The sequence below is a fragment of the Chiloscyllium plagiosum genome, chromosome 28 (assembly GCF_004010195.1).
Source record: "Chiloscyllium plagiosum isolate BGI_BamShark_2017 chromosome 28, ASM401019v2, whole genome shotgun sequence".
In the NCBI taxonomy this organism is placed as follows: Eukaryota; Metazoa; Chordata; class Chondrichthyes; order Orectolobiformes; family Hemiscylliidae; genus Chiloscyllium; species Chiloscyllium plagiosum.
Genome location: NC_057737.1, coordinates 42,871,092 through 42,890,035, shown reverse-complemented (window position 1 = coordinate 42,890,035; position 18,944 = coordinate 42,871,092). Strand labels below are relative to the sequence as shown.

The 18,944-nt window shown below is 42.9% G+C and overlaps 1 protein-coding gene across 3 annotated transcripts in view; it reads left to right on the top strand.

The window, feature by feature from the left end:
• Positions 1 to 18,944, top strand: part of LOC122564151 (AP-2 complex subunit beta) — a 310,855-nt gene that overhangs the window by 37,059 nt on the left and 254,852 nt on the right. For all 3 annotated transcript variants that reach the window (XM_043718785.1, XM_043718786.1, XM_043718784.1), the window contains exons 6-7: positions 16,218 to 16,408; positions 17,578 to 17,799. In XM_043718785.1, coding sequence (XP_043574720.1) covers positions 16,218 to 16,408; positions 17,578 to 17,799 — 413 coding nt within the window. The remainder of the gene's footprint in view (positions 1 to 16,217; positions 16,409 to 17,577; positions 17,800 to 18,944) is intronic.

The following is an 18,944-nucleotide window of genomic DNA, read 5'->3' as shown; positions in this document are numbered from 1 at the left end:
TAAAGTTGTTTGATAAGGTTCCCCACATTAGGCACAAAATACGGAGGCATGGGATTGAAGGTGATTTAGCAATTTGGGTCAGAAACTGGCTTGCTGAAAGACGACAGAGGGTGGTGGTTGATGGGGTACGTTCATCCTGGAGTTCACTTACTAGTGGTGTACCACAAGGATCTGTTTTGGTGGCCACTGCTGTTTGTCATTTTTATAAATGACCTGGATGAGGGCGTAGAAGGATCGGAGAATACATTTGTGTATGACACTAAGGTCAGTTGCGTTGTGGATAGTGCTGAAAGATGTTGCAGGTTACAGAGGGATAAAGTTAAGCTACAGAGCTGGGCTGAGAGATGGCAACTGGAGTTTAATGTGAAAAGGTGTGAAGTGATTCACTTTGGAAGGAGCAACAGGAATAAAAAATACTGGGCTAATGGTAAGATTCTCAGTAGTGTAGCTGAGCAGAGAGATCTCTGCGTCCATGTGCATAGATCCCTGAAAGTTGCCACCCAGGTTGATAAGGTTGTTAAGAAGGAGTATGGTGTGATAGCCTTTATTGGTAGAGGGATTGAGTTTCGGAGCCACGAGGTCATGTTGCAGCTGTGCAAAACTCTGGTGTGGCCGCACTTGGAGTATTGCATACAGTTCTGGTCACCGTATTATAGGAAAGATGTGAAAGCTTTGAGGGGTTCAGAGGAGATTTACTAGGATGTTACCTGATATGGAGGGAAGGTCTTGTGGGGAAAGGCTGAGGGACTTGAGGCTGTTTTCATTAGAGAGAGGAAAAGATTGAGGTGTGACTTAATTGAGACATATAAGATAATCAGTGGGTTTGATAGGGTGGACAGTGAGAGTCACTTTTCCTCGGATGGTAATGGCTAGCATGAGGGAACATCACTTTAAATTGAGGGATGATAGATATAGGACAGATGTCAGAGGTAGTTTCATTAATCAGAGTATTAGAAGCGTGGAATGCACTGCCGGTAATAGTAGTAGACTCGCCAACTTTATTGTAAAACCTACCCTGTTGCACGGACCTATCTCTCTCCATAACCAAGGTGAAAGTCACAGAATTGTGGTCACCATCACCAAAATGTTCACCCACTAACAAGCCCATCACTTGTCCCGGTTCATTACCGAGTACCAAATCCAAAATGGCCTCCCCTCTGGTCGGACAATCTACATACTGTGTTAGAAATGTGGAATGTCTGTTCTATGGAGAGAAGGAGGATGGAAAATAATGGGTTTTAAACTGTTGACAAAGGGGGTATGGAAGAGATGGTGAGGGTGCCCAGAACAAAAGACAATGCTAATGGTAGTAAAGGAGAGATCTAGATGGCAAAAGGTTGCTTTCTTGGTCGAAGCAGAAGAACATAGTTCCACTCTGACAGCAAACCCATAATGTCAAGGCAGGTTTGGGTTAGGGGTGTAATCCAAACAGAGAACAATGTTCATGCTCTAAAGTTGTTGAACTCAGTGCTGTGTTCTGAATGCTGTTCAAGTGCCTAGGCAGGAATTGGGCTGTTCCTCCAGCTTGCCCGGCTTCACTAGTTCGCAGCATTACCTTTTCTCCCCGCTCTGTGTAAAATATCAGGTACAACTGAAATATTATAACCTGACTTTACTATAATTTCCAATTTAGAAACTATGTATTTTTTCATCAAAATGAAGTAATTTGGCATACTTCAAATGAAGAATTAGTTTTACAGATGAGAGCTTGTTTACCAGTCGTTATGAACTAATACACTAATCAAACTCTTATTTAACTAGGCTTGAACCTTTTTTTCCAGGGTTCTTAAGTGAGCAAAATGGAACTTTAAATGCCAAATCATGTGATTTCTTTAAATTTTCACTTGCAAGGTGGTCATTGCACTATATGGAGAAACAGAGAACCACTGTCAGCAGCCTTTGTATTTCTCAGTGTATTTTAACTCCTGAATCACGATACCAGACATTGCTGTCAGTTTTACATAGTAATGATCGTGATCATGATAGTTTCACGATCTTTACAAGTGTAACATTTGGAACACATTCACATGGCTTGATAGAATGCTTAATACACGATTCAAAGACTATCCAAAAGAGGGCTTCCGTTGATTTTGGTGAACACATTTTAGTATTAAGTTTAATTTATGTTGTGTTCAATTAAATGGTTCAAGATATTGTGTTTACTCAGATATGTTTTAATCCATAAGCAGTGAGAACTTGCAGCAGTGAAATTCAATATTAAGCTCAAGAAATATCCACAAAAGCCTGTAAGTATTAGTTGTAAACCATTTTGAGAATCACTGCTTCCATCGAGGTGCTGGTATATCTGTCCTGTACAAGTGTAGCCAGAATTCAACCCTTGTCCTATTTAAGAATATTTGAGTATGAGGGAAAGTATAATTGAACCAGTTAATTATCAAACCAGTTCTATTGAGTAGAAATTGAAATTTCAAAGGCATGCATTTGTCTTTACCACAAGATGGCAACATTTCTTCATAAATTAAGAGCCCATGTAAAGTGTGTCCTGGAGACATACAAGTGTTTAGATAGCTTCTTTATTCTCAGACTGGAAGACATGTGCAAGTTGAATTTAAGACACCATTTTGGAGTGCAATACTTGCTGTTTTCTCAAGCACTTCTCAGTTCAGCACTCAATTGCAAGTTTGCCTGGTGAGATAGAATGAAGGGCATCTGTAGCTTGGGGAAAGCCAGCCAATGAGGGCTGGAAAGAGTGCGTTTAAGTGTTGTACTTTGAAAAAGTGCAAGTTTTTCGCTTATGTAGTATTGTGCATTTAGTGGGTGGGTGTATTAATACGCATTAGATGTTGTACCAGCGATGACAGAGTGCAGCAACCTCTTACTGACTGAGCTTTCTCAGCCCATCTCGTAAGCCACCGAGAGCATGGTTTCAGGGATTGGTTGCTGGCCTTGACAGCCAAAGTCCAAGTACTTGCTGCAGCAGTTACATCTTTCTAAATTACATCTATCATCTTTGACCCATTGTCTTTGAAGCATTTTGTTATCCTCAAGGTACGTTTGTATTAGATCTGTTTCTATCAGTGATAATGATATCTACTATGTTTGATATATACCAATACTTATTTATCTCTTATATACGACCATACAGTAACATTTGCACACTCAAAAGCTTAGTTATGTGCATACCTTCCTAGTGTAAAAATATCTTATCCTTGAGCAAGTTGAAGAGCAATAGAGTTTTAGATTCCCTACAGATTAGATTAGATTCCCTACAGTGTGGAAACAGACCCTTCGGCCCAACAAGTCCACACCAACCCTCTGAAGAGTAACCCACCCCACCTCTGACTGGTGCACCTAACAGCTATGGACAATTTAGCATGGCCAATTCACCTGACCTGCACATCTTTGGAATGTGGGAGAAAATTGGAGCAACCGGTGGAAACCCACGCAGACATGGGGAGAATGTGCAAACTCCACACAGACAGTCGCCCAAGGCTGGAATCGAAGCTGTGACCCTGATGCTGTGAGGCAGCAGTGCTAACCACTGAACCACCATGCCACCCCTTGTTCTTTGCCATGTTGCTGTCCCAATGAAAGGATGAGGCATATTGAGGTAAAAATTATTTTAAATGCTTAGTCATGGGCCAGAACTTAGCCTTTATGTATGCTGGTTGCAGTATTTTGGTCTTCATGAATTTTGTCTCTAAAACTTCATTTCATATTAATTGTTCGCATTTAGGCACCTCTGTCCATGTATTGATGGAAACAATCTATATCCTCTGGCTGCCAATGATGCAACACTGTAGTGACACCTCCATTTTTCACCCAGTAGATCCTTGGCCTGTACAGCGTAGAGCCTTTCAACTCACCTTTCCTGCTTTCCCACTTGTTCGAAAAGTTACTATTAAATAATTTTGTGAAAAAGCATGTTAAAAGACAGGATGAAGTAGGAACTGATTTACTTGTGCATCTTTTGATTCAAATATCAAGGCTCTGTAACATCACATCATTTAAAGACTTGATCTCTCTTTTCTATTTGTAACCCAAAGGAAAATTGACTACTTTTTTATTTCTTCACTTACTGTTTTCTGTTTATAATTTTTGATACAGTGAGACCTGTAAATTACTGATACCTGAAGGATTATTCTCAGCTGTTTTTCTTTTCAGACATTCTTCTTTTCTAAATACTCTCAGTATTAATTTTTTGGGGAAAAAGAAGGACTAGAATCGGCAATCCCTCCCTGCCTTCTTCCCTCCCTGCCTTCTTCCCTCCCTGCCTTCTTCCCTCCCTGCCTTCTTCCCTCCCCCCCCAAAAAAACCCCAAAATAATGATCGTGCCACTGCTGTAAATAGATGTGTGTAATCTGAGACATAGGGTGCCTTCACTCACAATGTAGGTGCTGGGTAAAGAGATTCCCATTTTGCAAAAGAGTCTTCTTTCACAATACCTGCTGATGCGTCTCACGTCCCTGTATGTCCAGTGTTTTAAGCTGCAAATGGACTTGACGTATTGATGCAAAAAACAAATTGCTGGTGAAAATAAGCTGGTCTCAGCAATTGTTTCAGGTCCAGTGATCCTTCTTCAGGACAGCATTTTTGGTTACTTGAGATGTTATATCTGAATACAGGGTTAATGCGTCTTGGTGTCCATTTTTGGGCAAAGTCAGAAGTCACACAACACCAGGTTATAGTCCAGTCGGTTTGTTTGAAATCACGAACGTTTGGAGCATAGCCCCTTCGTCAGATGAAGTGAGAGAGAAGCACTCAGAGACAGAATTTATAGGCAGAGAGGTCAAGGGCGGAGAGAGATCAAAAGATCGTAGAAATGATGTGAGTAGAGTGTCGAATATTAACAAATTAGGAGGAATGCAATGGACACACAGATTTTGAAAGACGCCCACATAAGAACAGGATACGATGCTCAACTCATTGATCGCCAGTTCCGACGTGCTACAGTGAATAACCACAATCCCCTCAAAAGGCAGACATAGGATACGATCAGGATAGAGTACCCTTTGTGGTCCAGTACTTCCCTGGAGCAGAGAGACTATGCCATGTTCTTTGCAGCCTTCAACTTGTTGTCAATGACGATGAGCACCTTGCTAAGGTTATCCCTACACTTCTATCTCTCCCCTTCAAACAATCGCTAAATGTTAAATAGACCATTGTTCGCAGCAAACTACTCAGTCTACAGCACAACATCAACCACAGCACCATAAAATATTGCCATGGCAACCTGTGCAAGACCTGTCAGATCATCAACATGGATACTACTATCACATGTGGGAACACCATCCACCACTTACACAGCAGATATTCATGTGACTTGGCCAACATTGTCTATCTCATATACTATTGGGAAGGATTGCCCAAGGCATGGTATATTGGTGAGCCAATGCAGATGCTACAAGAATGGATAAATGGACATTGTGCAACAATTGCCAGACAGGCATGTTCCCTCCCAGTCAGGAGCCCTTCAGCGGTCAAGGACATTCTGCCTCTGATCTTTAGGTAAGCATCCTCCAAGCACCCTTCGAGATGCACAAGGATGCAGAATTGCCGAGCAGAAACTGATAGTCAAGTTTCATACCCCTGAAGATGGCCTTAACCATGATTTTGGTCTCCTGTCCACTACATGTGACCCCACCACACTGTTGTATCTGTAAAATCTTCCCAACTGTCCTGTTTTGACAACATCACCTTGATAAATTTTGATCTCTCTACCTTAGTTTGTATTTTGGTTAGACCCTCAGCGTGTGACTTTTATACCTATCATGTGATTCCGGTCATTTGGTTTGTTAACAGTACCACCTTATTTTTAATTTTTTGTAATTATCTCTCTGCCTCGTTTAATCAGATTGTAGGTCATCCCTTCACTTGCTATGTCACTTCACCTCCCTTCACTTGTTTCGTACTCATTAGTTTCTGTCAAATTTCACTATTAATGAAAGCAACAGATCTCCAGGAGTGGGCTTAGTATTTGCATAACACAAGGTACTAATTTGTGTTGTTGGAAGTATGCTTCAAGCATCCACAAAACAGATGAACTCCACAGGTGAGCGTGACTGCTCTTGATGTGAAGACTGCATTTGATTGAATGTGGCATCAAGGAGCCTTAGTGTGGTGCTGGAAAAGCACAGCTGGTCAGGCAGCATCCGAGGAGCAGGAGAATCGACTTTTGAGCAAAAGTCTTCGTCAGGAGTCTTAACAAACCTAAATCAATGGGAACGAGGAAACCTCTCCCCTGGCATAAAGGAAGATGATTGTGAATGTTGGATGTCAGCCACCTTGGGCCCAGGATATCTGCGCAGTTGTTCCTGTGAACACTGATTGGGTTTCCTTGTCCTTCGTTTCCTCCCCAGCATTCTCATCTGCCATTTCCGCCATCTCCAGCAGGATATGACCACCAAACACATCATCTCCTCTACTCACTACCAACATTGCGCAGGGATCGTTCCCTGTGTGACACCTTGGTCCACTGTTCCATCACTCCCAGTATTTTCTCTCTCCCCTTCCACGGCAATTGTAGAAGGTATTACACTTGCCCTCTTAACTCTTTCCCCCTCCCTTTAACTTTGCTACATGTCAGACCAAACCTCTGGATATTGTCCAGGTCTTGCTGCATTTGGAGATGGACTGTTTGAGTATTTTAGGAGTCGTAAATGGTGCCAAACCTTGTACAGTCATTAGCGACTATCTCGACTTTAACCTGAAGATGGAAGGAAGGCCATTATAAATCAACTGAATGTAGTTGGGCATAGACCACTACCCTGAGGAACTCCTGTAGTCTTGGAGTTGAGATTTCTGACCTCCAACAACCACAACCATCTTCCTCTGTGCCAGGTCTGACTCCAACAGCAGGGGGTCTTCCTCCAGATACCCATTTACTCCAGTTTTACTGGGGCTCCTCGATTCCACATTTGGTCACATGCGGCCTTAATTTCAAGGGCAGTCCCTTGCATCGCCCCTCTGAAGTTCATTTCTTTTACTGCCTATCTTTGAATCAAGTCTGTAATGAGGTCAGAAACTCCGTGGCCCTGGCAAAACTCAAACTGACCATCAACTTATTGCTTGCTACTGTTTGATAGCAATGTTGAAGACACCTTCCATGTTTCTGATGATTGAGAATAGAATGATGGGATGGATTTGTTCTGCTTTTGTGCACAGATGTACTTGTGCTATTGTCCTCATTGTTGGGTAAATGCTTGACTTGTGGCTGTGTTGGAAGAGCTTGGTTAGGGGCTTGGCAGGTTTTGATAACAAGTCTTCAGTATTATTCCAAAAATATTGTCAGAGCCCATAGGTTTTACAGTATCCAGTGCTGACCGCCATTTCTTGATATCATGTTGAATTAATCCATTTGGCTGAAGACTGGCAGTTGTGATGTTGGGGACCACTGGAAGAAACCAAAGTGAATCATCCACTTGACACTTCTGGCTGAAGATTGTTGTGAATTCTTCAGCCTTGTCTTTTGCCCTGATGTGCTGGCCTCCCCTTTGTTGAGGATGGCGATATTTGTGGAACTACCTCTAGTGAATAATTTAATTGTCCACCACCTTTCATGAGAGGATGTAGCAGAGCTTAGATCTAATCAGTTGGTTGTGCGATTGCTCAGCTCTGTCTGTCACTTGCTGCTTATGTTGTTTGGCGTGCAAGTAGTCCTGCGTTGTAACTTCACCAGGTTGATATATCATTTTTCACTATGTCTGGTGAAGCTCCTGGCATGCCCTCTTGTATGGTTTGTTGAGCCAGGGTTTATCTTGTGGCTTGATGATAATAGAAGAGTAGGGGATCTGTTGGTGCATGAGGTTGCAGATGATGTTTGAGTACAATTTGGCTGCTGCTAATGGCCTTCAGTGCTTCATGGATGCCCAGCCTTCTTGCTAGAATTATTCAATTCACATCCCTCCCATTTCAGACAGCGATGGCTGCCCATATCCCATAAATTATTTTTGAAAAATCTGAGAGAAAGATGTGGGTAATACCTTTCACCTTTAGATGCTGATCAAGTTGCTGTGCATGATCAATAGAATTTTGTAAACCAATTTTACTTCGCAATAAAGACAGGGTCCTCCTTGTCCTCACCTACCACTCACCAGTCTTTGCATCCAACGTATCATTCTTAAACATTTTCGCCAACTCCAACTAGACCCCACCACCAAGAACATCTTCCCACGTTGAACACGTGGCTACAGGGATGATGCAGGAGGGAGGGATTCAGATACCTGGATAATTGAGGCTCATTCTGGGGTAGGTGAGACCTCTACAAACGGGATGGTCTATACCTGAACCAGAGGGGTACCAATATACTGGGGGGGGGGGGGGGGGGGTGGTTTAAAGCTAATTCAGTAGGGAGATGGGAACCTGAATTGTAGCTCCAGTGTACAGGAGGCTGAGTGTAGTGAGATAATAAGGTTTCAAGGTCACAGGTGTGCACCAGCAGGCAGGAAGGTGGTTTGAAATATGTCTGCTTCAATGCTAGGATAATCTGGAATAAGGTGTGGGAACTTGCAGCATATGCTGGTACGTGGGACTTTGATGTTGTGGCCATTTCAGACACATGGATAGAGCAGGGATAGGAATGGTTGTTCCGGGTTCTGGGGTTTCGATGTTTCAATAAGAATAGGGAAGGTAAAAAAAAAAAGGGGAGGTGTGGCATTGTTAGTTAAGGACAGTATTATGGTGGCAGAAAGGACGTTTGATGAGGACTCATCTACTGAGGTAGTATGGGCTGAGATTAGATACTGGAAAGGAGAGGTCACTCTGTTGGGAGTTTTCAATAGATCTCCAAAAAGTTCCAAAGATATAGAGGAAAGGATAGCAAAGATGATTCTGGATAGGACAAAGTAGCAGGATAGTTGTTATGGGGTCTTTAACTTTCCGAATATTGACTGGAAACATTATAGTTCAAGTACTTTAGATGGGTCAGTTTTTGTCCAATGTGTGCTGGAGGGTTTCCTGACGCAGTCAGTAGACAGGCCAACAAGAGGTGAGGCCACATTGGATTTGGTACTGGGTAATGAACCAGGCTAGGTGTTAGATTTGGAGGTAGGTGATGGTAGGTTTACTTTAGCAATGGAAAGGGATAGGTATTTACCGCAGGGCAAGAGTTATAGCCGGGGAAAGGCAGTTATGATGTGATTATGCAACATTTAGGATGCATAGGATGGGGAAGGAAACTGCAGGGGATGGACACAATTGAAATGTGGAGCTTGTTCAAGGGACAGCTCCTGAGTGTCCTTGATAAGTATGTACCTGTCAGGCAGGGAGGAGGTGGTCAAGCAAGGGAACTGTGGTTTGCTAAAGAAGTTTAATCTCTTGTCAAGAGGAAGAAGGAGGCTTATATAAAAATGAGATGTGAAGGCTCAGTTAGGGCGCTTGAGAATTACAAGTTAGTCAGGAAGGATCTAAAGAGAGAGCTAAGAAGAGCCAGGAGGGGACATGAGAAGTCTTTGGCAGGTAGGATCAAGGAAAACTGTAATGCTTTCTATAGGAATATTAGGAATAAAAAGAATGACTAGAGAAAGATCAATCAAGGACGGTAGTGGGAAGTTATACGTAGAGTCTGAGGAGATAGGAGAGGTGCTAAATGAACATTTTTCGTGAGTATTCACACCGGAAATAGACAATGTTGTTGAGCCAAATAATGAGATACAGACTATTAGACTAGACAGGACCAAGGTTCATGAGGAACCTTAGCAATTCTGAAAAGTGTGAAAATAGATAAGTGCCCTGATGTCTTATCCTGGGAATATCTGGGAAGCTAGGCAGGAGATTGCAGAGCCTTTGACTTTGATCCTTATGTCGTCATTGTCTACAGGAATAGTGCCAGAAGACTGGAGAATAGCAAATGTTGTTCCCTTGTTCAAGAGGGGGAGTAGAGACAACCCTGGTAATTATAGACCAGTGAGCTTACTTCGGTTGTGGGTAAAGTGTTGAAAAGGATTGTAAGAAATAGGATTTATAATAATCTTGAAAGGAATAATTTGATTAGGGATAGTCAACACAGTTTTGTGAAGGGTAGATTGTGCCTCACAAACCTTATTGAGTTCTTTGAGAAGGTGACCAAATAGATGGATGAGGGAAACGTGGTTGATGTGGTGTATATGGATTTCAGTAAAGTGTTTGATAAGGTTCCCAATGTTAGGCTATTGCAGAAAACGCAGAGACATGGGATTGAGAGTGATTTAGCGGTTTGGATCAGGATTTCAGTTAGTAGTGGTGTACCACAAGGATCTGTTTTGGGGTAACAGCTATTTGTGATTTTTATAAATGACCTAGATGAGGGCCTAGAAGAATGGGTTAGTAAATTTGTGAATGACACTAGAGTTGTGGACAGTGGAGAAGGATGTTGCAGGTTACAGAGGGACATAGATAAGCTGCAGAGCTGGGCTGTGAGATGGCAAATGGAGTTTAATGCACAAAAGTATGAGGTGATTCACTTAGAGTCATAGAAATGTACAGCACAGAAACAGACCATTCAGTCCAACTCGACCATGCTGACCAGATATCCCAACCCAATCTAGTCCCATCTGCTAGCACCCGGCCCATATCCCTCCAAACTCTTCCTATTCATCTACCCATCCAGATGACTTTTCAATGTTGCAATTGTACCAGCCTCCACCACTTCCTCTGGCAGCTCATTCCATACATGTACCACCCTCTGAGTGAAAATGTTGCCCCTCAGGTCTCATCTATATCTTTCCCCCTCACCCTAAATCTATGCCCTCTCGATCTGAACTCCCCCAGCCTAGGGAAACGACTTTGTCTATTTATCCTATCCATGCCCTTCATAATTTTACAAACCTCTATAAGGTCACCCCTCAGCCTCCGATGCTCCAGGGAAAGCAGCCCTAGCCTATTCAAACTCCCTATAGCTCAAATCCTCCAACCCTGGTAACATCCTTGTAAATCTTTTCTAAACCCTTTCAAGTTTCACAACATCTTCCCAATAGGAAGGAGAGCAGAATTGCGTGCATGTTCTGTACGGCCACAACATGACCTCCCAACTCCTGTACTCAATACTCTGCCCAATAAAGGAAAGCATACCAAATGCCTTCTTCACTATCCTATCTACCTGCGACTCCACTTTCAAGGAGCTATGAACCTGCACTCCAAGGTCTCTTTGTTCAGCAATACTCCCTAGGACCTTACTATTAAGTGTATAAGTACTGCTAAGATTTGCTTTCCCAAAATGCAGCACCTCACATTTATCTGAATTAAACTCCATCTGCCACTTCTAAGCCCATTGGCTCACCTGATCAAGGTCCCGTTGTAATCTGAGGTAACCCTCTTCGCTGTCCACTACACCTCCAATTTTGGAGTCATCTGCAAACTTACTAACAATACCTCTTATGCTCACATCCAAATCATTTATATAAATGATGAAAAGTAGTTTGGAAGGAGTAACAGGAATAGAGAGCACTGGGGTAATGGTAAGATTTTTGGTAGTGCGGATGAGCAGAGAGATCTGTGTCCATGTACTTAGATCCCTGAAGGTTGCGAGCCAGGTAGATCAGATTGTTAAAAAGATGTACATTGTGTTAGCTTTTCTTGGTAGAGGGATTGAATTTCGGAGCCACGAGGTCATGTTGCAGCTGTACAAAACTCTAGTGCGGCTGCACTTGGAGTATTGCTGCATTATTGGAAGGATGTGGAAGCCTTGGAAAGGGAGAAAAGGAGAATTACTAGGATGTTGCCCGGTCTGCAGAGAAGGTCTTATGAGGAACCAAGGTTGTTTTTGTTAGAGAGAAGAAGGTTTGAGAGGTGACTTAGTAGAGACATAGAAGATAATCAGAGGATTAGATAGGGTGGACAGTGAGAGCCTTTTTGCTTGGATGGTGATGGCTTGCACAAGGGGGTATAGCTTTAAACTGAGGGATGATAGATATAAGACAGATGTCAGGGCATGGAACATCCTGTCTGCAACTTTAAGGGCATTTAAATGGTCATTGGATAAACATATGCATGATAATGGAATAGTGTAGGTTAGATGGGCTTCAGATTGGTTTCACAGGTGGGTGCAACATCGAGGGCTGAAGGGCCTGTACTGTGCTATAATGTTCTGTGTTCAGTGTTCCCTCCCCCATCCCTATCCGCTTTCTGCAAAGGCCATCCCTTCGCCAATCTTTGGTTCTCACCAGTCTCCCTACCAACACCTCCCCCACCCAACCCCCAGGTACCTTCCCCTGCAACCATAAAAGATGCAATACCTGCTGGTACACCACCCCGCTTATCTCCATTTAGGCCCCAAACAGTCCTTCCAGATGAGGCAGAGGTTCACCTGCCTCTCCTCCAACCTAGTTTACTGTATCTGCTGCTCCTAATGTGGTCTTCTCTACATTGGGGAGACCAAATGTAAATTCGGGGCATGTTTTGCCAAGCATCTCAGCCAGACCTACAGAGCTGACCTGACCTCCCAGTCACTACCCATTTTAATTCCCTTTCCCATTCCCTCTCCGACATAACTGTCCACAGTCTCCTCCATTGTCACAGTGAATCAGACCACATATTGGAGGAACAACCTCCTCTTCCATCTGGGCAGCCTTCAGCCCAGAGGACCCAACATTGAGTTCTCCAATTTCAAATAACCTCCCTTCCCAGCCCCTCCTTCCTCCCTTCCATTCCTTTCATTGACCCTTCCTTCCAGCCACCAACCAGCTTCATTCCTCTCATTGGCCAACCAGGTCGTACCCTCTCCCTGTTTTCACTTGTCCTCACCACGTCACCCTGCCCCCGCCTCCCCCTTCATCTGCAGCTCCCCCCACATATACCCCAGTCCTGAGGAAGGGTTGCCCCCAAAATGTTGACTTCTCCACCTCCTGGTGCTGCCTGGCTTGCTGTGTTCTTCCAGCCTCCAGGTGTCTTTTATGGCTTGATAGCAATTTTTGTCAGATCTTGCGTAACTGTAGTTTGCCTTGGAACGTTTTACTATGTTTTCGAAACCCTCAGACCTGACGGATAGAAATTCTTCCATTTGCAAGACACGACTGGAAAGCAGCCTCAGAATTTTGAGGTGAGAGAAGATGATTTGGTGCACTCGCCTAGAGGCTGAACAAACTGATTTTGGAAAGGCACAGTCTGCCACAGTGCCACACACGAAGTTGTCCTTTCCCAGCGGTTTGGGACGGTCCCTTTTCGATGTCTTATTTGTAGGGCTGGCATTGGCCGTGGAACTTGTGAAGTCACATCACATGGTGGTGAATTCCTGCCCACAGCTGATATTGCCACCGATCGTCAGCTGGAGTTTCTGCATGGTCAGATGAACATTGAAGGCTTTTCTCTCTCTGACAGTATCCTTTTATCAGAGCTTTGAGTATTCTGTACACAGCTGCCTCACCGTTAAGCATATCTTTGGGAATGTGGCCATATTAAGACCTGTCCACATGCCAAAACCAGTGAAGCTGCTTGTTCATTAGCATCAATATACAGGGCACGTTTGTCCCAGAACAGACTGCTTTGTGGTTTACTTTGTCGTTACATGCGATAGAAGATGGAGGTGAATAAGCCTTTTTTCTTGGTTGGTGTAGGTTGTCCAGGCTGTGCTGCCACTCAACGGTATACCGAGGATGCAGATGTTGTCGATAGACATCTTGGTTCTGTGGATTAGTTTTTCTCCATTTTGTTTGTTTAGCCACAGGGGCACCTGCCTTTCCAATGCATGTGCTGAGCTCCGAGACAAATGGTCACCAAAGATCGAGGGAGCAGAATTAGTTGTCTGCTCCCAGCAATGTACTGATGAGTCTGATCACAGGTTGAGACACAACATCTTTTTTTATAACTCTGGTTTTCTTTAAACTGATGGTGATACAGAACATTGGAGGATTTCAACTTGATTAGTTGAGGATTCTCCCAACTGATTGTGTGTTGAAGTAGACTCCTTCCATGGTGGTAGGGAAACTGTTGGTCAGGAGGACAGAAGGAATGTACAGTCCAGACCATGAGGTAGATGCATCCCCTATCACACTAAATAGGTACAAGAATAGATTAGAGGCTGGAAATTCTATGGTAACTCCTTTCCTGATGCCCTGGAGTCTACCACTATCTACAAAGCACAAGACTAGAGTATGATGGAATTACTTACCACTTGTTTGGATGAGCACAGCTCCAACACTAAAGAAGTTTGATACTACCCAGGACAAAGCAGCTTGTTTGATCAGCACCCTATCCACCATCTGGAAGGATGGAGGAGAATTAATGCACAGGAACATCATCACTTACCCACCGAGCCTGTCACTCTCCTGTCTTTGAACTATATTGCTGCTCATTCACTCACTGGATCAAAATGCTTGGAGCTCCCTTCCAAACAGTACGGCTGTGCCTACACCACATTAACTGCAGAGGTGGCTCTTCACCACCTTCTCAAATATAATGAGGGATGTGTAACAAATGCCAATAATACACTTATCCCAAGAATGAATTTTGACAAAGTGAAATGAAAAGCTCAAGAAGGAATGACTTTTTCAGTCCAGGCTTTGAAATGTACCTGAAGTTTAAAAGCAAATGATTACTATAGCAGTTTGCTGCCAGAAGATGGTGTTGGCATGCTTTGTACATTCTGTCTCTGGCTGGTAATATATCTACGGTGATGGCTGTGAACAACTGCAAGGGCATTAGATTTAGAGAGGTGCATAGTTCTGTCAAATATTTGTTCCTTTATGTTTTTGCTTCACTGAATAGATCTTTTAAAAATGCCTGCTTTAATTTGTAATTTGATGTGCTATATTCCTTTCAATATTATTTCAGCTGCTTTTGCCTTCTACAAGAATACTACGCTGCATATTTTAGCCAACTATACTTACATTCTGCATAAGTATCTGTGTTTCAGAAATCGGTGAGTTTTAACTGTTATTAGGAAAGGATTTCATTCCCTTATAATTAATCTGTTGTGTGCCTGTGATCTGGCAGTACTGAATTTGAAAAAGTGGATCATTGACTAAATTGAAATTAACTATGCCTGTATGTTTGCCATCCAAGACAGCAATTGTCTTGCTGTTTGAAATGAAATGGAATGGACTGGCAATGTTTATTGGTCTGTTTGTTTATGATCCTAATGAGTCTGAGTTGTTTGGTACATTCAGTGCTCATTATTGAGAGGAAACAAGGTTCTAAGAAACCAAATCCTGCAATGAATTGTTTCAGAAAATGGATTGTACCGCTGTGGGCACTATTTGAAGGTGGTCTGACCAATGTTTATCATCATTCAACGTTGCAAGAATACAGAATATTTAGTTATTGTTATAAAGCTGGATCCCTCTAAAAGCAGTCTGAATTGGCTGCCATTTTTCCGACGTTAAGTGTGTGACAGAATTTGAAAGTACTGTGTTAACTATAATTCACATTGTGGTGTCCTGATGTGATAAGTACCAAAGAAAAGTATGTTTCCTCATGGGAGTGACGCTGTAGAACAGCTGGGTCCAGTGTCACGCATGTCTGGTTTTAGTTCTATTTGAGATGTAGACTTTACTTTGGTGGTAACTCGTAATTTTTCTGATGCAAATAAAACCAAAAAGCATGTACATTGAATCCAGTGGATTTGATACCTTGGGTATTGCTGATACTGTTAGAAACTGAGAAAATAGGGCCAGAAGCAGGCCATTCAGCCCTTTGAGCCTGCTCTGTTATTGTACGTGATCATGACCGATCATCCAACTCTTTGCTGTATTCCCCTTCCCTTTGATCCCTTAGTCCTAATAACTATATCTAAATCTGCCTGGGAAATATTCATGCTTTGGCCTCAACAGCTTAGTAGCAGAGGATTCCCTGGGCTCATACACTCTGGGGGAAGAAATCTCTCCCCATCTCAGTCCTAAGTGGCCTACCTGGCATCTTTTAAAGTTGCTGAAGAAAGATCAGGACAATTGGCCTATTACACTTTGTCGTCAGATGGGAAATTTGGTCTCTGGCTATGAATTATTTTTAAGCAAGGCCTTTGTGACTGAAGGGGCTGGGTCTAACTGATCTATGTATGAGAAAGAAATATACTTTCTCACAAGGCTTTCATGTGGGATGTGTGAATGGCCGAAGAGAGAAATATGCATCTCACTGACCCTTCTCTGCATGGGTTGTGGAGAGGTAAGGGTATTTCCTTACTTTTGGAGGGAAAGTATTTCTCTGGGGTGGGTTGCTGGGGAGCAAGACCTATTCAGTCAACCCATTCGACAACCAAGTAATTGAATTTAAAGACCAATGTTTTTATTTAAATTGTAAATTTATTCTCATGGTGAAAATATTTCTCCTTTTGCTGTCTCTTCTCGTAGGTGGTTGCGAATGCTGTGGCAGCACTGTCTGAGATTAGTGAATCCCATCCCAACAGTAACCTGCTTGACCTCAATCCTCAGAACATCAACAAACTCATCACTGCTCTCAATGAGTGTACCGAGTGGGGCCAGATCTTCATACTTGACTGCCTTTCAAATTACAACCCCAAGGATGAACGTGAGGCGCAGGGGTGAGCTCCTACCTTAGATGCTGGCTTGTGAAATTCCAGTAATAACCTCTAATAACCTTTGTTACTGGTCAGTGGCAAAAGGATGGATGCATGCGCCTGGGGAGAATGTTTTATATAGTAATTGAGCAAACACATTCATTGAACTTCTGAAAATTGTGACTTAACATCTTTTCATTATATCTTCTCACTCTGCCTTGCCCTCTGGCGACACTTTACTTGATATCATTTTATTTGGCAAGGCCAGTGGCCTTTAAGGATTGGTAGTGGAGCAGATGGTCTGGTGTTTGCAACTCAGTACCTCAGTTGCACATCACTGAGTCACTGTTGCTGTCACCCTATTTCTGCATCATTGCTTTTACTATTAGACTTGATATATGCAGAGATGGTTATTCCCACTCAGCATAGTACTGAGTGTTCATCATCATTTGGCCCCTTGATGTTTCCCACATTGATTTAAGTGGTTGATTTCTCGAAGAATCAATAATGTTTGCAGTGTTGTATTAGATTTTCACTCAGTCTTCCATTTGATGTTAAGTGTGCATGTGCTTGTGCCGAATTCTACAAGTGATTTAATTTGAGTGGTAAAGTGCAGGTTAGTTAATAATTTTTTAAAAGTTGGTCTTGAATCGCGACTTGGAAAGGACCTTTGAGATTGCTGTTGGGCTTTAATGCTGATTTGTGCAATGTAATAAAGAAGCATGCATTCCGTCTATAATGTGATTAAGATCTCTCCTTGAGAGTTGGTCATAATGCGGACGCTTCATCAGCTTCACTTGAAGGGAAAGTAAGTCCATGGGAGGAAATACCTACCAAACATTTGCAGCAATGCAGACCATCAACTTAGCTTTTCTTCCCTTCCATTGACATTTCCAACTGAGAGGAGTTGCTTGTCTGCCTGCGAAACTTATCGATTTAAACGGAAAGAAGGAGTTAATAACTTCAGTGTAGTCTCTGGGCCAATTCAGAGCTGACACAGCCTGAAACACTCTGGGGTCTGCTGATTACACACACTACTTTGCTAGTAGTCTTTTTTGATTTGGCTTGGTTAGCTCCAAATTTACTCCCAAATGAGTCCAAGTTAGTTACCAAGTATTAACTTCAAGTTGTAGTTATCTGAAGTAAAAATTTCTGCAAGTTTAAAAGTTCTTTTATTTTATTTTCCTTTCTAGTATCTGTGAACGTGTGACCCCACGACTTTCTCACGCAAACTCTGCGGTTGTGCTTTCGGCTGTCAAAGTGCTGATGAAATTTATTGAGCTTCTTCCTAAGGATTCTGAATATTACAACACCATTCTGAAGAAATTGGCTCCACCTCTTGTCACCCTTCTGTCTGGGGAGCCAGAGGTCCAATATGTCGCCTTGAGAAATATCAATCTTATTGTACAGAAAAGGTGAGTCTAGACTTGGTATGTGTGTGTGGGCAATAGATTTATTTCTAGACTCCTGCTTACCTGTCTTTGTGCTTTCTGATCACAACAGATTCCACTTGCTTTCCAGTACTGCCAAAAGGTTGAATCCTCACTTTTCCCATTCTTTTGGGGTTTCCAGGCACATCAGTGGACCTTGCTGTAGTTAGCCCTAACCATTCTAACCCTTTGTTTTGCAAATTGCCATAACTCCTCTGCCTTCCTTTTACCATCCTTTTAACAACATCAGCTCCCTGTACCATCTGAAACAAACCCTGCAGTGTTCCTGAACAAAGAGCATTAAGTGTGTGGGAAGTAATTCATTAATATCTTAATATTTTGAGGTTTTATTGCCGTAAAGGGGGACAACTCCACAATGTGGAGGTAATAGTGGGCTGGACATGGTCAAAAGCTCAAGTGTTTATCCAACACTGTGTATGCTTTCATTTGTTTTTAAAATTTACACATGGGGTGTGGGCACTGCTGGCTGGGCCGGCATTTATTGTCTGCCCCTAGTTGCCCTGGAGAAAGTGGTGGTGAGCTGCCTCTTGAGTCGCAGTCCATGTGTCTTAGGTTGACCTAAAATGCCGGGTTCTGGAGTAGAGTGGTGCTGGAAAAGCACAGCAGTTCAGGCAGCATCCGGGTTTCCAGCATCTGCAGTCATTGTTTTTACCTAAAATGCCGGGAGGAAGGAAATTCCAGTGACAGTGAAGAAATAACTATTTATTTCCAAATTGAGATGGTGAGTGGCTTGGAGAGGAACTTAACTGTTGGCATTGCCATCTATCTGCTGCCCTCTTCAAGATGGAAGTTGTCATGGGTTAGAGGGTGTTGTCTAAGGATCTTCAGGAATTTGTGCAGTGCAGAATACTAGTGAAATTACTGGTACAAAATTGCTGGTGTTACTAAGTGTCAGTAGTGGAAGGAGTGGATGCTTGAAGATGTGGTACCAGTCAAGTAGGCTGCTTGGTCCTGGATGATGTCAAGCTTTTTGAGTGTTGTAGGAGCTGCACCCCTCCAGGCAAAAGAGGACTATTCCATCATGCCTTGGGCCTTAGGCCTTGTAGATGATGGACAGACTTTGGGCAGTCAGGAGGCAAGTTACTCAGTGCAGTATTCCTGTACATCTG